Source organism: Schistocerca cancellata, chromosome 2 (genome assembly GCF_023864275.1).
Source record: "Schistocerca cancellata isolate TAMUIC-IGC-003103 chromosome 2, iqSchCanc2.1, whole genome shotgun sequence".
NCBI lineage: Eukaryota > Metazoa > Arthropoda > Insecta > Orthoptera > Acrididae > Schistocerca > Schistocerca cancellata.
Genome location: NC_064627.1, coordinates 288,758,914 through 288,784,627, shown reverse-complemented (window position 1 = coordinate 288,784,627; position 25,714 = coordinate 288,758,914). Strand labels below are relative to the sequence as shown.

Sequence of the window (25,714 nt, the reverse complement as noted above, 5' to 3'; positions counted from 1 at the left end):
TGACTACGCACCAATCAGAGATAGCAGGTTCACATTGATCCACAAGTCCCAGCAGGCATTGGTTGGTCACGTCTTCTCTAAGACATTCCATGGTCCTATCACATAAATCAAGTTCTGAAACAAACACCAAACAAGAACTCACCTTCTATTACCTGGCAACACCAGCTATGGAGAGAAGACATGGAAACACTACCCAAAAAAATTGGCATAATATTGGTGACATCTCGAATGGTATATTAAAAAGTAAGACGATCTTGGAGGAATGTACATTTATCAAGGAAGCTCTTTCTGCCATCTTAAAACAAATAATGAGTTGACAGGCATTCGATCCAGTTCACTGCATTTGTCTTCATGCATGTGAAGAAAGTCTCATCTGGGAATGGAAGAAACTGTGACACGATATCCAGTGGAGCAGCGTGAAGAAGAAAGGCAAGTATTTTCCATACCAACAGCCACAACTCAGTAGAAGGTTGATGTTCACCTGTGTAAAGCATGTGACACTGAGGGCAAAGTGGAGAATCTGTCTTATTAATGGCATGTAGCCAGAGTTGCATCATGTGTTCCTCACTGGCAACCAGATATAATGTCACACAAGCATCTGTGGTGAGGAGGACTTGGTACACGGAATGCTACACCCCTGGTCATGTGATCTCAGGATGCCGACTCTACACCATATTTCGGATGAGGTCCCTCATCATTAGGCAATAAATGTTATAAGCCTTAGGAGTGCTGGTATAAGGCAAGTCGACATGGACATAATTGTATTAATCTTAGAATGGAGGGGGGTAGGCTTCCACTTTCTAATTCTAAGCAGTTTACATATTCGTACAAATAATGAAGATATAAGAATTCTTTCTGATCGGTTAAGAGAGTGTAAGAACCACCAGAAGGAAATATCAGGTGGTTTACAAAAGCCTTATCCACTGTTTCTGCGGTCATGTCATCTATCGGCACTAGTATTACACATCAGGTAAAGTGATCCAATTCCTATATTTATTTTCCAGCTGAATTTGTGAGAAGGAGGAGGAGGAGATTAGTGTTTAACGTCCCGTCAACAACGAGGTCATTAGAGACGGAGCGCAAGCTCGGGTGAGGGAAGGATGGGGAAGGAAAGCGGCCGTGCCCTTTCGAAGGAACCATCCCAGCATTTGCCTGAAGCGATTTAGGGAAATCACGGAAAACCTAAATCAGGATGGCCGGAGACGGGATTGAACCGTCGTCCTCCCGAATGCGAGTCCAGTGTGCAACCACTGCGCCACCTCGCTCGGTGAATTTGCGAGAAGGGTCACATTATGTCCAGAACTTTTGTTTCAAACTGCCTCAAAGCTTCTAGTAAGTTCTACAAAGCAATTTTCAAACATGTCTGCTGTGCCTCTGGGGCACACGGTAACCATACACATACATACTTATCGACGTCCACCAATAATGGGTAGCAACACAAGTATTTGTAGCTTGTTTGCCACTATGACAGACTTATATACTACCATGACATTTTCCAAGAGGAGTTTTGCAATACGATGTACGTCTTCCGACTCAAATTGAGGCATTGTAGCATATTGTTGGCAATTGGCATCTTCTCTTTAGGCATATTTAATTTTGCTACTAGCACTTCATCTGCTTGCACTAGTGGAACCTTTCTACTGAGGGCATCTACATTGTGGTGCAGCTTTACAGGTTTATGTTGTACTTCATAATCATAACTTTAATGCCCAATGAGTCATTCATCTACTGGGATCTTTTAAATTTAACAGTCATAACAGGGTAGCATGGTCAGTTACCACAGTAAATTTCATACCATATAAATAACATTTGAAATAGCTGACACCAAATATCAAAACCAACAACTCCTTTTCCATTGTTTAGCTGCTAAGAAATATATAACCAATAGGCTTGATTTTGCCATTGTGCTCTTGGTTTAAGATGACACCTACAATAAATTCCGAGGTGTCACAGGACAGTACAAATGACTTTTCCGAGACAGGATACACCAATAGAGGAGAACTTATAAATACTTCTTTAGCTAGACCTATCTGCACAGCGATTTTATGTTCTACAGTACGTTCAAAAGTTACTTCTTTCTTCAATAATCTGTTTAAAGGTTTAGTCACATTAGCATAATATCTTACTAATCAACAGTAATAACTGGCTAGCCTCGCGAAGCTCTGTAATTCTTTCACATTTGTAGGAGCAGGGAAACTCTCTATGGCTTCTGACAACCTCAGGTCAAGCTTTTCCCCATCAGAGCTAACAGCGTGTCCAGTGTACTGTATTTGCACTTCGGCAAATGAGCTTTTTGCAATTTCAGACTTAAATGAGCATTCCGTAACTTCACCAGTCTATTTCTCAATGGTTCTGCTTGCTCCTTGGGTGTTCGAGAGAAGACTATATTATCTGAGTAGACCAAAGAGATAGCTGGTTTCAACCCTCATAACAACAAATCTCTGAAATGTGGTGGGTGCATTTCTTAGGCCAAAGGGCATCCACAAAACTCATACAAGCCAGAAGGCACAATGAAAGCTGTTTTGACTGGTTTTTTGTGTGTGTGTGTGTGTGTGTGTGTGTGTGTGTGTGTATTGGGTGTATTAAACCGGGGACCTAGAAAAAACGGAGAGGGTTCGTCCCGCTGTAGCCCTCAGTGGTTCACAGGCAATAGCAGTCCACTCACCCCACCACCACCACACACCGAACCCAGGGTTATTGTGCTGTTCAGCCCCCAGTGGACCTCCTCAGGAATGTCTCATACCAGACGAATGTAACCCCAAGGTTTGCATGGTAGAGTAATTACGGTGTCCATGTACTTGGACCCCCCCCATGAACCATGGACCTTGCCGTTGGTGGGGAGGCTTGCGTGCCTCAGCGATACAGATAGCCGTACCGTAGGTACAATCACAACGGAGGGGTATCTGTTGAGAGGCCAGACAAACGTGTGGTTCCTGAAGAGGGGCAGCAGCCTTTTCAGTAGTTGCAGGGACAACAGTCTGGATGATTGACTGATCTGGCCTTGTAACAATAACCAAAACAGCCTTGCTGTGCTGGTACTGCGAACGGCTGAAAGCAAGGGGAAACTACGGCCGTAATTTTTCCCGAGGGCATGCAGCTTTACTGTATGATTAAATGATGATGGCGTCCTCTTGGGTAAAATATTCCGGAGGTAAAATAGTCCCCCATTCGGATCTCCGGGCGGGGACTACTCAAGAGGATGTCGTTATCAGGAGAAAGAAAACTGGCGTTCTACGGATCGGAGCATGGAATGTCAGATCCCTTAATCGGGCAGGTAGGTTAGAAAATTTAAAAAGGGAAATGGATAGGTTAAAGTTAGATATAGTGGGAATTAGTGAAGTTCGGTGGCAGGAGGAACAAGACTTCTGGTCAGGTGACTACAGGGTTATAAACACAAAGTCAAACAGGGGTAATGCAGGAGTAGGTTTAATAATGAATAGGAAAATAGGAATGCGGGTAAGCTACTACAAACAGCATAGTGAACGCATTATTGTGGCCAAGATAGATACGAAGCCCACACCTACTACAGTAGTACAAGTTTATATGCCAACTAGCTCTGCAGATGACGAAGAAATTGAAGAAATGTATGATGAAATAAAAGAAATTATTCAGATAGTGAAGGGAGACGAAAATTTAATAGTCATGGGTGACTGGAATTCGAGTGTAGGAAAAGGGAGAGAAGGAAACGTAGTACGTGAATATGGATTGGGGCTAAGAAATGAAAGAGGAAGCCGCCTGGTAGAATTTTGCACAGAGCACAACTTAATCATAGCTTGGTTTAAGAATCATGATAGAAGGTTGTATACATGGAAGAACCCTGGAGATACTAAAAGGTATCAGATAGATTATATAATGGTAAGACAGAGATTTAGGAACCAGGTTTTAAATTGTAAGACATTTCCAGGGGCAGATGTGGACTCTGACCACAATCTATTGGTTATGACCTGTAGATTAAAACTGAAGAAACTGCAAAAAGGTGGGAATTTAAGGAGATGGGACCTGGATAAACTGAAAGAACCAGAGGTTGTACAGAGTTTCAGGGAGAGCATAAGAGAATGGGGGAAAGAAATACAGTAGAAGAAGAATGGAAAGCTTTGAGGGATGAAGTAGTGAAGGCAGCAGAGAATCAAGTAGGTAAAAAGACGAGGGCTAGTAGAAATCCTTGGGTAACAGAAGAAATATTGAATTTAATTGATGAAAGGAGAAAATATAAAAATGCAGTAAATGAAGCAGGCAAAAAGGAATACAAACGTCTCAAAAATGAGATCGACAGGAAGTGCAGAATGGCTAAGCAGGCATGGCTAGAGGACAAATGTAAGGATGTAGAGGCTTATCTCACTAGGGGTAAGATAGATACTGCCTACAGGAAAATTAAAGAGACCTTTGGAGATAAGAGAACCACTTGTATGAACATCAAGAGCTCAGATGGAAACCCAGTTCTAAGCAAAGAAGGGAAAGCAGAAAGGTGGAAGGAGTATATAGAGGGTCTATACAAGGGCGATGTACTTGAGGACAATATTATGGAAATGGAAGAGGATGTAGATGAAGATTAAATGGGGGATACGATACTGCGTGAAGAGTTTGACAGAGCCCTGAAAGACCTGAGTAGAAACAAGGCCCCCAGAGTAGACAACATTCCAGTAGAACTACTGACGGCCCTGGGAGAGCCAGTCCTGACAAAACTCTACCATCTGGTGAGCAAGATGTATGAAACAGGCGAAATACCCTCAGACTTCAAGAAGAATATAATCATTCCAATCCCAAAGAAAGCAGGTGTTGACAGATGTGAAAATTACCGAACAATCAGTTTAATAAGCCACATCTGCAAAATACTAACATGAATTCTTTACAGACGAATGGAAAAACTAGTAGAAGCCGACCTCGGGGAAGATCAGTTTGGATTCCGTAGAAATACTGGAACACGTGAGGCAATACTGACCTTACGACTTATCTTAGAAGAAAGATTAAGGAAAGGCAAACCTACGTTTCTAGCATTTGTAGACTTAGAGAAAGCTTTTGACAATGTTGACTGGAATACTCTCTTTCAAATTCTAAAGGTGGCAGGGGTAAAATACAGGGAGCGAAAGGCTATTTACAATTTGTACAGAAACCAGATGGCAGTTATAAGAGTCGAGGGGCATGAGAGGGAAGCAGTGGTTGGGAAGGGAGTGAGACAGGGTTGTAGCCTCTCCCCAATGTTATTCAATCTGTATATTGAGCAAGCAGTAAAGGAAACAAAAGAAAAATTTGGAGTAGGTATTAAAATCCATGGAGAAGAAATAAAAACTTCGAGGTTTGCCGATGACATTGTAATTCTGTCAGAGACAGCAAAGGACTTGGAAGAGCAGTTGAACGGAATGGATGGTGTCTTGAAGGGAGGATATAAGATGAACATCAACAAAAGCAAAACGAGGATAATGGAATGTAGTCGAATTAAGTCGGGTGATGCTGAGGGAATTAGATTAGGAAATGAGACACTTAAAGTAGTAAAGGAGTTTTGCTATTTGGGGAGCAAAATAACTGATCATGGTCGAAGTAGAGAGGATATAAAATGTAGACTGGCAATGGCAAGGAAAGCGTTTCTGAAGAAGAGAAATTTGTTAACATCGGGTATAGATTTAAGTGTCAGGAAGTCATTTCTGAAAGTATTTGTATGGAGTGTAGCCATGTATGGAAGTGAAACATGGACGGTAAATAGTTTGGACAAGAAGAGAATAGAAGCTTTGAAATGTGGTGCTACAGAAGAATGCTGAAGATTAGATGGGTAGACCTCATAACTAATGAGGAAGTATTGAATAGGATTGGGGAGAAGAGAAGTTTGTGGCACAACTTGACCAGAAGAAGGGATCGGTTGGTAGGACATGTTCTGAGGCATCAAGGGATCACCAATTTAGTATTGGAAGGCAGCGTGGAGGGTATAAATCGTAGGGGGAGACCAAGAGATGGATACACTAAGCAGATTCAGAAGGATGTAGGCTGCAGTAGGTACTGGGAAATGAAGAAGCTTGCACAGGATAGAGTAGCATGGAGAGCTGCATCAAACCAGTCTCAGGACTGAAGACAACAACAACAACATGTACTTGGAGACAGTGTTAGTGCAGCAATCGCCGACATAGTGTAACTGAGGGAGAATAAGGGGAACTAGCCCGTATTCGCCGAGGCAGATGGAAAGCCACCTTAAAAACCATCCACAGGCTGGCTGCCACATTGGACCTCGACACTAACCCGCCAGGTGGATTCGTGCTGGGAACCGGCATGCCTTCCCACTCGGGAAACAGCACGTTAGGCCACGCGGCTAGCTGGGTGGGCTTTTGTCTGGTACTGAGGAGTTATTGGAATCTGATGAAAGCCAGAGCACATATCAAGAGTGTTGAGAGATTTACAGTTCCCTAAACTGCCCAATATTTCGTCATTATGTGGTGAGGGATGTGTGTTATGGGTTGCAATCTTGCTACTGCTCTGACATCTACACTTAGGTGAGAAGTCTTCTCGCCATTAATTGATTTCTTATGTACAACTACAACAAGACTTGAACAGGGACTGGCTGATGATTGAATAATTCCTACAACTAGTTGTTGCTGGCTTTTTTACCTCCTCAACAGACTGTAACTGACACGGAATTTGGTACAATTTCTGGGCAGCTGGCCTTGCATTCCCGGTAGGAATTTTCTTGGCATATAAGATCAGTAGCAGTCAAATATTGCCTCTGAAGCAAACAACCATGAATATTCCTCTAATACATGGTATAACAAACTGTGCTTGGACTCAGTTAAATGAAACAATTTGATTTGAAACTGTTGCTTAATGGGTTGTGTGATCGCATACACTTCTCCAACTGGTAATAATTTCCCTCTTTTTGTTAATTCTCTCTTCATGAAAGATTCTTCACAGTCCATTATCCTCTTGGCCAGTAAGGTTCCTCTTGGTTTTACTACATTTTGTGTACCAGAATTGTCTAGACTCACTGGAATTCTTACTTTTTCTCCCACAATCTCTACCTCATAGAGGACTCGTTTCACACGCAGCTATACCCTGTTGAGAACCCCACTCCGCACGAGCAGATCAACCAAAAAGATGGTCCCTTCGCGCTATTTTCTTTTGACTGTCGACCAAAGATTTCTTCCAGAGCAGAAGTTTACTGTTATAAGGGTGGTTGATTGTAACTACAAGATACACAGTGCAAAGGAGTTTATGGGAATTGGCCCCTTCCCAAAACTACTTCGCATCTGTGAGGTGCTGTCACTGCCAGAATGGTGAATTACTTCACCAAATTTGACAGTGTGTGACTGAAAATCGGTCACGACCTGAAACCAGCACAGGAAACCATTACTCAGTATGACACCAAAATCAAGCCATCTTTGTCTTAGAGCTTTCATCTTAACCTTGTAAGTGGTGCCATTAATTGCTAACTTACCTGAACATGTGCCTGCGGGATTTATCACCTTATTACCCAAATTACTAACACAACAACAGGGCAGTTTTGAGGACAACTTGTTGCCAGGAGAAAAAAACACTAAACTTTTCTGGGCAACCACATACTCTAAAATTCGAGCTGGTTTTCCTTCCATTTCTGCCTTCAACATCACATCCTCTTCAGTGAAAAATCTCTAAACTTAAGGAAGCAAACACAATCCTGTAATACCAGGTGTCACAGCCTACACAGCTTTTCATGCTAAAACTGAAAATCTGTAATATCATGTTATTACTTGGAGCAAAGAAGTGAAATGCAGTATAACTCTGAATTTAATTTGTTTATGTCCATTGTGCATTTAAGTACCGGATGCTGCCACCATGACCAATACTAATATTGATAATTAAACGTTGTTGTTTACAGCGATCTGAAAAGCTGGCCTTTGAACAATGTCTCTTGAGTACCTGTCACTGAATTATAAAATATTTAGTTTCACAGATAAGAAACAATATACACTGTTCCTGAAATGTACTGTTTCAACTGCAGTAAATCAGTAACTCAAACGTCTTGCTATTTACCTGCATTTTGAGCCTACAGTATTTGTCGGTGAGGTACTATCTTTCTGCTATAGGAAATGTATGCTTCACTATTTACATTTTTAAAATATATTCTTCGCTTCTCACAACATCCTTCTTCCTTTTCTTAGGAGAAGCATCAAGCATCGTCTCGTTTTTGCTGTTTTATAGCTTTGTAAATGTTTTGGCAATACTAGCACTTATTCATGGGAAACAGGAAAGAATCCAAGTTAGTGACTTAGGAACCTTTCTGCAGTGCAACTTATTTTCATATAGGACTTGTCAATGTTATGATATCAATGAGATACGAGAGAGAGAGAGAGAGAGAGAGAGAGAGAGAGAGAGAGAGAGAGAGATTGACTAAAATACAAGTCACATGGGAAAGCACTAAACTGGAATACAGAACATAACTATATCAGAAATTCTCTCTTCTTTTATTTGGAGGAGATGGTGGTCAGTCAGCGTGTAGACAGGGGCAGTGACCTTCTATATTCCCAAAGGGTGTTGGTATTGTTTGAGTGAGTTATTGTTGGAGTCACCACTGACTTTAGAACAGATGAAGCTTCACAATCAATCATACTTTTCCAGGTGTAACTGCAAGTATATGTACCATTTTGGTCTCAAATATCTGGATGAGAATTGGTTTTGGTGACATATTTTATAATGGCAGTAGCAAAAAAGATGGCAAGTGCAAGGGGCTCAGTGTCAATTTTCTTAGCTCTTCCATAGGACACTGCTGGTCACCTATAGCTCATCAATTTTCACATTTGAGTTTTCTGTAGCAATTCCTGCACCACATCGGATGACTCATTATGTCTTGTACAGACTTGTGAGGAGATATACAAGACCATGGATTCTCAGACACCACCAAAAACGTAAGTGAGGGTTGTATTTTCATACTTTAAGCATTTGAAGTATGTGTGTATAGACCCTAACATTGAGACAGATATACTGTGCTGTAATATTCATAAGTAGAGACAACAAACATTGACACTTTCAATGTGCCCCATACAATGATCATCACATAGAGAACTGAACTGAAAAATATTGTCCCTTCTCCTCAGACTTCTAATCAATAGGTGAATAAAATGGTTAATGGTTAATTCAAGAAAGGTGTAAGAATGTTTTATAAGCAAAATTGAAGTAATAATTCTGATCACATTTGCTGCAAAGACTTGTGTCTACTGTCACTTCACAGACCTAAACCAAGAACACAATTTGCATTTCTACTAGGGCTGCTACTAATGCTAAGTACTTACTATGAAACACTATGGTTCATTCAACACACAGACACACAAATGGCTTATTAGCTTATGACTCATTAGAATGAGTTTCTAATTTTATTTCAGCTTTGCTATTCCAGATTCATATGACAAGAACCACTGAAAGTAACTGAAAACATAAAGCTCAAGTAGCAGTGTTATCTTGTTGTCTTCCACCTCTGTCCTGTATCCATCATTTCCCAATCTGTGTGATGTAGGTCTAGTTAGAACTATTTCAGTTGTCATATTTTTTATGGCTGAACAGATGAAATAATGCATTGCACACAAACAAACTATACCCATTTCATACTCTTATTTTAAGGCATTTTTAATGACATAGAAGTTCTTCCAGCAGTCAAACAGGTAGTAATTTTGATCTGCCATTCACACAGTTACAAAACAGTCAGCTGTACAATTCACCAGAAATAACGCAATCTGCTGTATAACAAAGGCTTGCAGTTGTCTAACTACATAATTTTTATATTACAACAACACCAAAGCAATTCTGCAGATATATGGTTCTTCATATTGTTTGCAAACGTTTTTAAATATTCGTAACAAGTTAAAAATGTGCCATTAACAGAGTTCCCATCAGGTAACTGCTGTGTGACAATATGCAGCCAACAGCATTTCAAAATATGCAGTAGCCTCTAAGTTTTCGAACTAGAAGCATTCACGTCTGTATTCCTTACTGTTCATTGCAAATATCTTACTACAGATCTTGCAACTGAAGGAGCATTCACACAGTGGACAAGCAAATGCCTTTTTAGATTACTACTATCTTGGAATGTCTTGCTACACACAGTGCAGCGGTAGGGGCGCTCACCCGTGTGGACACGTAAATGCTTTGTCAGGCTGTCTTTCCATTTAAACTTCTTGCTGCACTCTGTGCATTTGAAAGGGCGTTCACTTGAGTGTAAAGGCAAGTGCTGCTTTAGGAGAGTGGTAGTTACGAATCTCTTGCAGCACACAGTACAACTAAAGGGTTGTTCACCTGTATGTCTACGCAAATGCACCTTTAAGTGACCATTCTGTATGAATGCTTTGCTACAAACAGAGCAGATGAATGGACGTTCACCTGTGTGTAGCCCCATATGGTACTTCAGAGCAGTGGCTGCTTTGAATGTTTTGCTACATTCAGTGCAGCTGAATGGGCGTTCACCAGTGTGCACACGCAAATGCTGCTTTAAGCTATAACTCTTGGTGAATGTCTTGCAACAGAAGGTACAGCTGTAGCAGTTGTCACCACTGCGAAAAAGTGGATGTACCTTCAGACTGTCCTTTTTCTTGAATGTCCTCTCATACACATTGTAAATGTTGATAGTATCATCCTCTCTGAAAACATGATCTACAGAATTTCTGGCCTTGTCTGCACATGATACATTCTGCACAAAATTTTGTTGGCTGCTGCTGCTGCTGCTGCTGCTGCTGCTGCTGGAAAGCTCTGCTTGATCTTCGAAAGCACTTGTAATATGACTGTCATCATTGCTTGTATTGATGGCTTGTTGACTTCTGCTGCTGAAATAAAGAGAAATATATCAGAATAATTGTCATTACTGTAGCATAAATAAAATATTAAATACTGCACAAGGTAAAACTAACAAAGTTAATTGAAAAATAAAAAAGGAACAATGATCATTAGTGCCTAACATACAGTTAATGTGGAGGTCATGTGAAATTGAGAATTAGCTCAGATTTGGAGAAGGGCGGGGAAGAAAATGAGTGTCCAATGCCTCATCAGTGTACATACTTGCTAGATTTTATTAGACTGTATTGAATCCAATACAAAAATTCACTATGAATGGGCAAATTCCAGGCAGAAAACCTCAAGGCTTAGGAAAGAGTCATCCATATGTTCCGTTATTGGCTACACAGTCTACAAAATTAACTTCCTACACTACCTGAGCTCAGTGAGAGCATCCACTAAGAAACTATGGATCCTCATGACAGCAAGAGTGTCACACCTGACTAACAATCTAAATATTTTTATGGAAATCTAGTACTGCTTTACATAACCTTAGAACTTGACTCTTACCATTAAAATAACAACATATTATATTAATTCTTTAAAGACATATGAATCTGACACAAGAAAAAGTAATATACATATACAAACATTATATGACTTAATCACAGACCAAACATTGGAAACCAGTCTTTACTACAGCTTTGGTACATGAGAAATAAAATGTAAGCGCTTTGTTTGCAAAGTTCATTTCTTCACAAGACTACCATTTGGTGAATAATACTACACACTATCTTTACATATATTACATCCATACTGCAGAGAACAATCTACACTATTATTGCAGAAATGAAACAAACCCTCAGTTATTGATTAATGGGATAACAATTACAATTCACTATTGAAAGTTTACAATTAGTTGTTAGTTTCTGACACAAAAAGTATATGAAATAAAAGCAGGTAAAGAACATATTACATAGTGTGCAGCAGCTAAAGTGAGAATTTAATTTAGAGATAACTTTTATGTCTGCATGAATGTTTTTGACATGGTTACTTAAATTCATCAGTTAAATGGTTAGAAGCAAGTAATGATTATACAAACACTTGCAAAATCCAGAGCTTGGCCAAGGTATTGTGATTACAGAAAGCACTTACAGTGTTACACCACCACTTTAAATAACAAACCAATTCAGTTATGGAAAAAATCAAGATTTTACCAAATCATAACAATTTTTCATCTTCCAATCACAAATAATTTATTTTGGCATGAGGCTGCAAGGAAAAAAGAATCAAAACACAAAACCTTCTCAAGGACAATAAAGAATGAGGCAGGTTAGAAGGCACTCCCTAGGCAAGCTCAAGTGAATTGAACTGGTTAACCTACAATCGTAAGGACATTCCTGTTGTAACCACAACTAAATTTCCCAGTTGTGTCCATGAGCTCGGCACCATTTCAAGTGGCAGCATCATGTTGCCCTACTTTTTATTTCTAGACAGAGTCAGTTTTATCATAAGAGCATATATGGTGTGTGCTGTTTCAGAGAACAGAAAGAACAGACACCATTTTGATCCTGCAGCCAATATGAATCAAGAAAAAAAAAGAATTAATGGCATTACCTGCCAAAGGGCATTAAATTAAAACAAAGGAAAAAGTTGAAAATTTGTGCTGGAGCAGGATTCGAACCTGAGTCTCCTGCTTACTAGGTAAATACACTGACAATTGTGCCATCCAGACAAAGCAGTCATCACAACAAGAAGTACTATCCTAGCATGCCTCCCGTCAGATGCAAATTCTCAGCTTATCCACACACCACTGACATAGTGCCCCTCCCATATCCTCATTACTCGCGGTATTTCACCAATTCCCAAAAGAAGTTGAGCATGGTGTACATACACACTGGAGTGATGTGTGGTTGTCCTCATCTTAATTATAATTAAGGGAAGGATGCCCACTGATCTTTTCCATGCAGATGCACACCACACTTAAACTGTTATGGATACTGGCAAAATGGCACAAGTAACGATGACAAAGGGCATGGAGCACTCCATCAATGGTGTGAGGATAAGTTGATAACTAGGGTCTGATGGGAGGCCTAGTAGGATTGTCAGTGCAGTTGTGATAATGACCATGTGTCCAGACGGTGCAATGGTCAGCACATCTGCTTAGTAAGCAGGAGACCCGGTTCCGAATACCTGTCCCACACAAATTTTCAACTTTTCCCATTGATTTAAATCAATGCCCACTGGCAGGTAATGTCATTAATTCCTTAAAATCTTATCACAAGAGGTTTATGAGGAAGTGGTGGTAAAAAAATAGCTCCTGAAGAAGAGTATGTTCCAGCAGGATGTTGTTCATCCATCTACAAAGCATCTGATAGAAACTGGCTCTCTGTGGTTTTGTTTGGTGGAGTTCTGGCCTCCATGATTGACATGTTTGACTATGATGTTTAGAGTATTATAAAGAAAGCCAGTAACAAGCTTAGGAACCTATATGTAGCATCTCTCAATACAGCCATTATTCAGGAATGGATGAAGATGGTGTAAGAACAAATGAAATGTATGTGCTCTGGGTCCAGTCACAGAAAAAAATGGAGAAAAGGATTTCATGTCTTAATAATGATGATATCATTAGACATGGAGCACAAGCTCAGAATGGTCAAAGATGAGGAAGGATACTGGCTGTGCCCTTCCCACACAAACCATCCCAGTATTAGCCTTACAAAACTCACAGAAATTGGGGAAAGTGTAAATATGATTAACCAGATGAGAATTAGAGCCCCACACCTCCTGAATACACACACAGTGCCTTAAATGCTGAGTAACCTTTCGCAATATGTCAGGATCAGAATGGAGGTGGAAATCAAATTGGTAATGGTTAAACTGAATGAAGGATTTTAGGAAGCTTTTAATAAAAAATCTTATATACATCTTTATCTGAAAATCTGATGTGAGTAAAATCTTATTTCTATCTCAGGTTATTTGCTGCACTCTGCATAAAGGAAGTGAGGCAGAACTGGTAAAACAATTAGCTCACTGTCCAGTCTGACTAGATACATCATGTGAGTGCATTTAATTTAATTGGCATCACCATGATGTGAAAACCTTGTGTAGGCCACAGGTAATATCAAACCAGTAACCTTAGAATGAGTGTAAATTGGTAACATATTGTCAAGAGGAACATCATTCAAGGGAGAATATAAATACAATCACTTAAGAATGCAGGGTGAAAATGATTAACACCTCTTCGAGGAATGATCCGATGAGATGGTGAGTGTAATATCTCTTTATATTCAATGAATTATTCTGATACAATTCTACCCTTGAATGACGTTTAATAATTTTCTATCTTCATACTCGCAGAATCCATGCGCAAAGTAGTTTCATACAATAGCTATGCCATGAGCGCATAATTATTCTTTGTAGTACTCGCTCTGGTGGTTGTTAGAAAAAAGCTTCCGAGATTGTCTTCATGACGATTAGCCTGAGCATTGCTTGAAGAATTGTAATCTAAATATTGAGATTTATGACAAAAGATAACTGATACAAAATTGTACAATGAAAAGGGAAATATATATATATTTTGTGTGTATGTTTGTGTTTGTTTGTGTGTCTATCGACCTGCCAGCGCTTTTGTTTGGTAAGTCTCATCATCTTTCTTTATATATATATATATATATATATATATATACTTAAAAACAAAGATGATGTGACTTACCAAATGAAAGTGCTGGCAGGTCGACAGACACACAAACGAACACAAACATACCCCTTAAAACCCACATCCTTTCGTCTTTCCCTCTCCTTCACTCTTTCCTGATGAGGCAACAGTTTGTTGCGAAAGCTTGAATTTTGTGTGTATGTTTGTGTTCGTTTGTGTGTCTGTCGACCTGCCAGCACTTTCATTTGGTAAGTCACATCATCTTTGTTTTTAAGTATATTTTTCCTTCGTGGAATGTTTCCTTCTATTATATATATATATATATATATATATATATATATATATATATATATATATATATATTGCTCCTTCATACAAAAGATGTGTAACAATTTACATTATTCGACATTTGAGAATTAATGATATTCATCAATATATTGCGTAGTTGTTAATCAGAAGAGAACTTCCGAAAGACTGGATACGAACCTGCATTTAATAATCCAAGAGCTCCATTACTTCTTCGGGAGGTTAAACTTCATCAAAGCCAAATATCCACTTGATCTGAGGTTTCCCGATGGATTATACAACGCTCCCAAAAATACGAGGCATTTTATTTGTACAGATTAGCAGACTGCCACAAAGCACGAGCCTGCAGAGGAGAAGAATCATCGCCTGATTTCATTCTAACAAGTAAAATTTCTGAATCATTTTGAGTGACTGAGTTATGACTGTGTTTCCTATTATGAATGATTGATTGCTCGAATGAATTGAGAATGACATAACCACATAATTACATAGATAAGAGGAAAAATTACATGAGAAACCTGTCAGTTGGCTTCCAAACTATTTCTTTTTCAGCAAAATTGTTGCTACATGGGTGGCATTGATTTTAATTTAAATTATACTTCATACACATTAAAAGCATTTGGCAGAGTTGCACTATCTTGTGCTTCGGGGATGTAATTTTAATTATTGGTGTTTACCTTATGATCACTGCTGTTTTCTAATTCTGACCAAATGTTTATGGTGAACTTCACAAGGGTAAAAATGAAATGTGAAGTTACTTTAATGTACCTTGTTGTTCAGAAACCTGTTTACACCCTACTTGAGGATGTATTCACTTAAAGTAACCCCTGCTGTAAATTATGTGCAAAAGGTACTATGTCTGAATAGTAGAATAACAACAGAGCTTTACTCCAAAGCACAATAAATAAATCTGAACAAAGTATGCAGTTGTAAATTTTGACTTCTAAAAGATCACCAGCTAGAGGGAGATCAAAAATTGCAGATGTCTATAACATGTAATTCCCAATTCCAGGTGTGAACAATATGAAAACCTATAAACATTAAACGTTTAATTTTTACACACTGCCTTTTCCTGAAGTTTCACTGTTGCAGTCTAAGTCACACCCTGACTTTAACAAAATAGTAAGACCTTTTCTTAGGCAACGATAGATTTATACCCATTTATACCTAACAAGATTAACAGTGGTCCTACTATTGGACCCTGTGGCGTGCTGGTTGTTACATGTATAGATACAATATGATTTGCTACTCAAAGTAGTGGAATTTCCCAATTCAATACTTTGTCTCTTATTGATTAAATGTGAAGTAAACTATGTATCAACTGGTCCTGTAATGTTGTACATTTTGTATATATATCTGCATATGCCATGTGTCTAAATCATAAAAAAAACAGTTTTTATTAGAATGAATCAATGGAGAGAGATTTGAAGATGCTAAAATGCAGTATCATTGAAGGTGCCCACACTGCATTTCACCAAAAAGATTTAACAGGAGCCATATGTTGTCCATATACAATGCTGGTAAAATTACTGTGAAGTGGAAACACTAAGCTCATTACACTCGAATACCACACTGTTAGGCTTTAAAAATTAGCTGATAGAGGTACTCAAACATACAGGAAAAAAAAGCATCACGCTACTGAAAAGGACTTCTGCAACAGCTCAGTTTCGGAGGTCACTGACAAAACAATTTAGTATGAGGTGACCAAGCTTAATTTTCACTCAGTTTGATCCCTACATGACAATGACCACTTCAATTGAAGCACATCAGTCTCTATAGTGGTCCAATCACTGCAGTCATTGGCACATTAGTCCGCATTCCAATGAACTTCTGTGAATTAGTTAATGTCTGGTAAACTGCACTTACCTTAATGTGTTTCATCAGCAATGAAATTCAGCAATGTAGTGTGGCACCTGCAGATGGTTTTAGTCAAAGGTACAAATAACTCAGATGTTTTATGTAAATTTTACCAAATTACTTACTTCCCATAGTATAGCAATAGTGTGGAACTGGACCATTTCTGTGGCTATTGGAATGATCTTCAGTACAAAAAGGAAGGACAACTGAATCATGGTTAGAGGAAAACCAGACAGATATTCTACACTCATCAGCTCAAGTGCTGACAATAACCTCACTGAACCTCTTTGGACTTAAAGTGTAGCCTCAGTTGTGTGCCACTTCAATTTAACCAAAACCCTTTAGACTTTCTTGCTTTTCTGGTTACAATACACTGATTGAGGTGAGCTGGCAGGTAATTGAGCTGCTACATTTCATGAAATAGGTAAATTACTTTTCACAATAAACACCATACTATCCCTTTTCTGAATTTCTGCCCCCTTTCCGCGATTTTAATCAGCTGGCTGATTGCCAGCATTAGACCTATGTAGCTGCTGAGGCCCATCTTACCCACAGTTCTCCACACACCCCACAGAGCACCCTTCTGTTGTTTTCTTCGCCTCAAAAATATTTTGCACAGATGATACTTCTAATCTCAATGCACTTCCTAACCATATAGTTCATGTCATCCTGAGCGCCAAAAGCAAATGTAACGCTGTCACTAATTCTGGGTGTTACTGGGTGAAAAGCAGCTTTGCATTGTACCCATACGTGAGGCAAGAAGGTAGACGCCAAACAATGAATGCAGAAAGGCTATGCAACTAGGAACTGGCCTGTGAAGTGTTTCCAAACCACTGAGCCATGAAGATGTTGATCTGTATGTGCCTGGAACCAATGTATTGGCACAACAGTGCTATCAATCACTATAAATACCCCCTGATTCTAGCATGGTTATGTGCAGTCTGGCAATGCCCTTCACAATGTCGGGTCCACGCAAGTCCCCATCACATTATAGCCCACCTCTCTTTATGATTGTGAGTCCAAACCTGTGGACTTAGGACAACATGGTATATAAGCCATCCTCAAGCTACATGGTAGCAACCAAACTCCTGCCTTGGAGCGCAGCAGTTAGCGGCCAGGGCAGTATTGCCACCATACATCTACACTGTGATGAGCTTCTAACCCATTAGTGATGAACTCATACAGGAATTCATCAGACGTTCAAGTCACTGGCATTGCTCACTTGGGGTCACATAGTGCTAACATAGGCATGACTGGGTAAACAGTATCAGCAAAAAGAGGACGCTGACTTCAAAAACCTATCTCACTGCTGCGACCTTTCAGTGTCAATGGCACCACCGGTAAACCATGCACCTGCAGAGAGAGTGTCTGGCTGCATCTCAGCACTTCAACATTGTAGCTCAAGATTAAATAAAAGTTTTCCTAGCCAACCCTGGTCTGCACCACCATCTCTACAACCCACACTCCACCACCTCTACACCATAGAGGCCTCACTCACCATGAGTGACTATGCCTTAAGTACTTTGGTATCAGTGGACCTCACCTGGCAGCTGGAGCCACAGATTTCACAATCGCAGAACGCAATTTCGTCAGCCAGTGTTGTAACTGAGCAGACTATTGATTTTTGTGGTTGTTTCCCCTGTTTTATGTGCAGATGGCATAGAGTCTAGGTGAGTATTGCACAGGGATTTCAGCGTTATGTTTGGACAGCCAGGAGAACTGGCTGATATTCCGCAATTGCGTAGTAATGCAAAGGAGCACTATTTACGACCTGTGAGATATGGTTAGTGTAAGTTGCCAGGACAATGTGCACCTAGTACAGAGTTAGTACCAGTAGTTTATGTTAATTGACATTAGTATGGGCATCGGGTTAGTCAGTGGACAGAGTCAAGATAGATGATAAAATGTAAGTGGTTTTGTGTCATAAGGCCTGTTGTGAATATATTTTGTGTTCCTTAAAATGATTGGAGATTAAGGTTCCACAATGGCAGAGTCTCAAATGCATTATATCACTAGTGGGAGGCAGTTCAACCATTGGTTAATGAAATGCTGCAATTCAGAGCAAATAATGCATCTTGCATAATAGGCTTGCAAGTAGGGTGGAAGAAATGGAATTAGCTAAGCAATCTACTCCTTTATTAGATCCAGCTACAGCCAGCTTGATCACCCTTTCTGTCTTTTTTGGATGAGCTGCTGTTATTACAGGTGATGAAGTTATGGTTGGTAGGGGAATCCCCTTTGTTGGGGCTAAGGCGTACATAGACATTCGATGAATTGAAAAAATGGCCTGCTATAAAGGAACAAGAAGTAAAACTGTGACAGTTTTTTTCAGAAGCACTTGGATGTTTGTCAAAGGAGAAAACTGAGTTGATACAGAATTTGAGAGACAGATTATGTAAAGTGAATGTGCTGACATAGCTGAGAGAGGGAAAGAAGATTCAGATACTTATAACATACCTCCCTGATGTGAAGCTATCACCAGACATGCTCTTCTTTCTTCTTGCCAGCTTCTGAGAAAAAAAAAGGTTACAAGAATGACAACTGCTAACAATATAATCACAACAAATAAATCACAAAAAAATGAAACTAAAAATGTGTTACATGTGGAATATGCACCTAAGCATACACATCCTAAAATTATGTGTATATTAGAAGTGGTGTCTAAAATAGGTACTATCAGCACTAACCAATCATGTCACTCCATATGTAAGATTTCGGCAAAACGTCAGGTATCAACATCTATAGTGATGGATTCTGTGGTATATAAAAAAATAAATAAATAAATCCAGGAAGCTGGAAAACCTGAATCTCACACAGAAGTCAGAGGTGCTAAGAAACAAATACGGATTTTTGATACCTTGCACCTTAAGAGAATTTTGTAGCTCTATTATTCAGTGAGTTGTTTATTTAGCTTGCTACATTATTTACATCACATGAGCAAAAGCACTTGTTACAGCTGTTTGGATGTCCTATACTACTGCAAAATGGTGTCCTGTAACAACTGATTTTGCTTTTGAGAATTTTAAAAAAGAAAAAAGACACAGAGCCATGTCAGATGAACACAGAGGTTGTGGTACCACCTACAATGGAGTTTTAACATCAAAAATTGCCCAACAGACAATGCTGTATGGGATGCTACATTATTGCGATCCCGTTGTTAGCAACATCTGGCCAAACACGACTGACCTTTTTCAAAGTTTTTCACGAATTTCTTGGTAGCAGTATTGGTTTACTGTCTGGCCTGGAGATAACTACATTTTGTGCACGACACCCACAGAATCAAAGATGCACACCAGCAAGCATTTCCAATTTGACTTTAACATGTACCCTTTCTTTGGGCTTGGTGATTCCTTTGAACACCACTGCAAATTCTGATGTTTCTTCTTGGTTTTATGTAGGTGGTGGTGGTGGGAGGGGGGGGGGGGGAGGAAGGAAGAAATTCATCACCAGTGATAACATGGTTGAGTAATTCCGGGATCAATTCCACTTGTTCCAAGACGTCAGCAGCCACAGTCCTCTGTTGATCTTTTTATTTCTGTGAGATTTTTTGGGAACCATTTTTACACAAAGTTTTCACATTCCCAGATTTTCAGTGAATATCAGGTGAGCATTTTCCCAATTAACGTTCAGTGAATTTGCAATAACTTTCACGGTTAATCTTTGATCAGCTGTGTTGTCATCTGTTCGTGCTGTTGATCATCCACTGCAGTGTTCATCTTCGTCAGTGGTTCTGCCTTCATGAAACATTTTGTGCCACTGAAAAACTTCATTTAAAAGCCTGCTGAAGCTTTCTGTATGTTACTGCAGGATTCTTACCTAGTTCTTCACAGAAAGAGGTGGCATAATTCTGTGCAGTATTTTGAGGTTCCAGTGGTGTGACAAGGAGCAAATGCAGGACTTCACAATGCAAGCTGCTGCTCCTTACTGAAACACTGTAGGTGCTTGACATTTGTGGTTGTGCTGAGAAAATGTCAACATCACACAGTGTCTGCAGTAACAGGCTGCAGGATTGCCACGTTAAGGAAGAAAAAATGTGTCATCACTTTATTGACACATCTTGTATAGTAGTAAAAGGCCGCATTTATACAAGATTTCTTCTCATCCACATTCATGCTAATACTGCTACACTATCACTTCTATTTCATTACTAATAATAGTAGGACCAGGTTCTTCCAGTAACTTTATTGACACCACAGTTTTTAATAAAGCAGAGAGTCATTGACTACAGAATCTCAAGAACTAAATGACAGGACATGAAGATAGCATGGAAGGCAACTATTATTACAGCCAATTGCTTAACCGAGAAACAGCTGAATGAAGGACAAAGACTTCCTCTACACATGAAAATCTTTGTAGAAGTACTTGTTGCTGATTCCAATCTATCTCCACTGTTGTATGACTTTGAACACTGTTTACAAAACTATATTCTTGTTGAAAGTGCCAACAGATGGCCCACTCCCACAGACCGAGTTTAAATTATGTGCTTTTGTTCATGATATTGTTACAAGATTTTGGCTTACTATCCCAATTACACATGGGGGTATCAAAGTAATTTACACCTCAGTTTTACTTGGCCAGTGTATAGGCAGCTTTGATTCTGAATATCAAATAACGTCAAAGCTCTCAAGTCATTTGCTTGCAGTGAGCACTTCATGAAAAATGAAAATTAGTTGAAGTTGAAGCAGGATCTACTGCTTTACGTGAGCAGTCATCTGAACAAATAAGCTATCTGTGCCCACTTCCAGACCTAACTTTAATTTTCATTGTTATTGATGTTTCCCCTAGTTACTTCCAATCACTACAAATACAGGTATTCCCTGGTGGTATGCTCGAACAGCATCAATGGAGGAACCATTTGGTAGAGAACCTTGGATTACCCGCAGATATATCAACTAAATCAAATTCACTGTTCAGATCAATTGTATATATGGGGCCAAAAGCAATGGAGATGCAATGACATGAGGTGAGAAAGTGACCAATTGCAATAATTGGCAGACACAGATCTGAATCCAGCCTGGCACCAGTTTTTGTCTGTCACAACATTCAATGCAATGTATGTTCAGTATTACTAAATGGTTTTAATGGATATTGTGTCATGTCACTGTATATTCATTAATTTCATGCCCTTTGAATCCATTTCAGTTAATTTAATCCAGTTGACCATTTGACTGTACTGGGTTGCACCAGGAGCAGGCCACTGCATGTCAAATTAATTGCATGTATCATGATAGGTAATAATGGTGACAAACAATAATCCAAATGGTATACACTAGAATGCAGCTTAATTTCATAAAGTTTAATTGTAAATTTAATGGCCCGATGCAATACTAGGCAATGGGATGCAACTAAAGTTCAAAATGGGTTTACTTTATGGAAACATGTACCACTCCCTCAAATCCCTATCTACAGGTTTCTATCACTAAAGCATAACACAAATGAGCACTCAGATGAATAAAAAATTTATTTTGGAATATTTATCTATTAAAAAAAACTATCATCATTGCCCTTTGCATGAAAACAGTAAAAAGTTGCAACTAAAATTAATATAAAAATTCAGTGACCAAAACCTCTCTCTCTCTCTCTCTCTCTCTCTCTCTCTCTCTCTCTCTCTCTTTGGTTATTCCAGTTCTCAAAACCCTACATCAAATTAAACAAGTTGATAGATGTGTGTGGCTGGCTGATCATTGTACTAAAAATTGATGAGTCAGCCACTCTGAAAAGCACTAAAAGCTGTAGCTCTGAAATGTAGGCTTGAGTATGGACAATAGACAGAAGTTTAAAAGTTTTGCCACACTCATCCCATCCCCTAGAAAGAGAGTTCACCCTTAATTTTCTTCTATGCCTGTATCAAATGCCAAGACATACAATCCACTCAACTAAATGTGGTGCAGAGTGACTTGTATACTACAAGCACCACATACTAGGTGGTCTCCAGTAGTGGTTGCAACTTACTGTCCCTCACTGCTAGCCACTAGTACTGCCACAGCTTCCCTCTGCTTCGAAAGTTACGTTACTGCCTCCACGGGAATGGTACATGCCATGTTTTACCTTTGTGTCATTCTCTTTGCAACACACTATGTTGTCATATTTAAAAGACATTGAGGTAATCAGGACAGATAAACTGCTTTGAAGATGTAAGGCACTACACAGTTCACAAGGAAGATATGAGGACGATATGCTTTCAAGTAGTTAGAAAATTTCTAGACAGCTGAAGGAGTCCCTTTGCTTTCAGTCATCAGTATATCCTACAGCTTGGATGCCACAGATGGGAGTTTTCATAACAATCCACAAAAATATTTTATCTATTGAGGTCAAAACTGAGTCTGACTGCTAAGTAATCTGGGTGCTAGTAACTGGCCTAGGTGAACTCAAGGCAATCACTGAATATTTTTGTCTGGCATCCGATTCCACTGCAACTGTAGAATCATTCACAGAAAGTCTACCCTCAGTTGTACATAAGTGCACCAATCATGCAATATTATTTGGAGGCTACTTTAACAAAGCGAATATAGACTGGGATATGTATGGATTCATTGCATGTAGTATGGACAGTCAGTCAAGTGAAATAGTTCAGAACAGATTTTCTGAAAACTATTGAGCAGCTAAGAGAGTTTTATGCTGGAAAGAGCACATAAGCAGTTGTTAGCATCCTACAAAGGCAATGCTAATAGACAACATTTAGTTCAATTACAATGGATGTAGAAGAATTACAGGCAAGGTTTAAACTGATTATAAATTGCACTCTGGAGAAATATGTGCTGAGCAGGAGTATTAAGGATGGAGGATGGAAAAGGCCAACCATGATCTAATAAAAACATTTGGAAAATGCTGAGGAAGCAGAAATTGTTGCACTCTTGGTTCAAAACAGTATGCAGAAATGCTGACAGGCAAAAGTTATCAGAAATTTGGAAACTCAAGGTATGAATACCAACAACATAAAAAAAAAGACAATCACTCACTGATAAGTCAGGTGTGGCTGTAGACAACAGCAAAAGGAAAGCTGATGTTCTAAATTTCAGTGTTTAAAAACTCATTCACAGACAAGGATCGTGCAGACATACCATCATTTGACAGCTGCTCAGATTCCTGTATGGACGATACAGAGACAGGCACAGAGAAACAACTGAAAGGATGAAAAACGAAAACACTAAGTCTGTGTGGAATCCCAATTTGGCATTGGCTCCCTACTTAGCTTGCATTTGTTGCAAACCTCTCACCAAGCACAAAGTCTTAAGAGATTGGCAAAACATGTACACAATTCCTGTACATAAGAACAGTAAAAGAATGGATCTGCAAAACTGCAGACCAATATCCTTAACATCAATTTTCTGCAGAATTCTGAGAATATTGTAAGTTCAAATATAATAAACTCTCTTGAGGCAGAAAAACTTCTGTCCACAAATCAGCAACAAACTTAGAAACCATGACTCACATGAAACTCAGCTTGCTCTTTTCTCACACAATATCCTGCAAATCATGGATGAAGGGCAATACACAGATTCCATATTCCTAGATTTCTCAAAAGCATTTGACACAGAGCCACACTGTAGATCTATAATGAAGATCTGAGCATACAGAGTCGGTTCCCAGACACTTGAATGCCTAAAAGACTGCTTAAGTAATAGAACCCAATATGTTGTCCTGGAAGTGTTCCATGGAAGTATGGTTAGGACCTCTCTTGTTCTCTATATACAAAAGTGGTCAGATGGATATGGTCAGCAGAAATTTGCAGCTGTTTGCTGATGACACTGTAGCATATGCAGGAAAGTGTCATCAGAATGTAGGAGGATACAGAATGACTTTGACAAAATTTCTATTTGGTGTGATGAATGGCAATTTGCTCTAAATGTAGAAAAATGTAAGTTAATGCATGTGAGGGGAAAAAAATAAACAAAAGGAGCTGCAATGTTTAAATACAGTATTGGTGGTGTGTTGCCTAACACAGCCACAATAATTAAATATCTGGGTGGAACACTGCAAGGCAGTGTCAAATGGAACAAGCACCTAATAGCAGTAGTTGGGAAGGTGAATTGTTGACTTAAGTTTGTTGGGAGAGTTACAGGAAAATGTATCTCGTCTACAAAGAAGACTATGCATACAACACTAGTGCAACCCATTTTTAAGTTCTGCCCAAGTGTTTGGGATCGCCGTCAGGTCAGATTAAAGGACAACATCAAAGCAATTCAGTGGTGTACTGACAAATTTGTTAGTGGCACATTCGATGAAAACATGCATACTACACAGACACTACGTGAACTCAAATGTGAATCTCTGATAGGAAGACTATGTTTCTTTTGCTAAACACTATTGAGAAAATTTAGAGAACCAGCATTTCCAGCTGACAGTAGAATGATATCACTGCTGCCGACAAACATTTTGTGTAAAAACTGTGATGACAAGACGAGAAGTTAGGACTTGTATGGAGGTGTGCCAGACATTAGCCTTTCTCTTGGTCCATTTGTGAGTGGAACAGGATAGGGAATGACTAGTAGTGGTACAAGGTACCCTCCACTACGAACTGTGTGGTTGCTTATCAAGTATGTAGATAGAGGTAGATGTAAAACACTGATATGAACCACATCTGTCTCTAAAAACCTAAAATCCCTGTAGATCTAAGAAGGTCTAGTTGTTCACCATTCCATGTGGACAAACAATGGTATAGGAAGCAGGTGTCTCTGACATGGATGGTGTTTTACAGACCGCACTGTGCAGGGTAGCTGCCCAAAGCTAAGTTGTGGCACACCATCCTCGGTACTAAGGCTGAAAACTTAATTGGCACTGAAAGCTCTGTTGCCCAGCCTAGTTTCATCATGGTGCTACATGTCTACCACTGTTATACAGGATAACTTGGTAGCTTTTTCAACCATGGATCTATAATCAAACGAGGACTGCTAAATGCATGTGCATAACTAGAGCAGAGATGTTCAATCTGCTCCCCATGAATTATGAATATTACATTTTAAAATATTCAGTACTCTTAGGGATTGTACTTTAAAGTCCCTAACATCTGGTGAAGACATAAGTATCCAACCACCCCCTCCCCCTTTCTTCTTCTTCTTCTTCTGCTCTACAATTAATTATGGACCTTGGTCTCTTCAATAGTTCTCCACCAGTTATCAAGATACAGCACTTGAACTGTGCATTCCATTTTCTGCAGGTACTCCATGATGCCATCTGTTC

General features: G+C 39.4%; 1 protein-coding gene across 8 annotated transcripts in view; it reads right to left on the bottom strand.

Annotated features, from left to right (window-relative positions):
* Positions 1–9,558: 9,558 nt before the first annotated feature.
* The window catches only part of LOC126161642 (gastrula zinc finger protein XlCGF62.1-like), a 55,086-nt gene continuing 38,930 nt past the window's right edge, over positions 9,559–25,714 (bottom strand). For 2 of the 8 annotated variants that reach the window (XM_049917615.1, XM_049917613.1), the window contains exons 2-3: positions 18,992–19,044; positions 9,559–10,766 (exon numbers count right to left, since the gene is read on the bottom strand). In XM_049917615.1, coding sequence (XP_049773572.1) covers positions 9,944–10,766; positions 18,992–19,020 — 852 coding nt within the window. In that variant the 5' untranslated portion in view covers positions 19,021–19,044 and the 3' untranslated portion in view covers positions 9,559–9,943. Of the gene's footprint in view, positions 10,767–14,857; positions 15,021–18,991; positions 19,045–25,714 lie in introns of all 8 variants that reach the window. The other 6 variants (XM_049917616.1, XM_049917614.1, XR_007534940.1 and 3 more) reach the window with 5 other exon arrangements.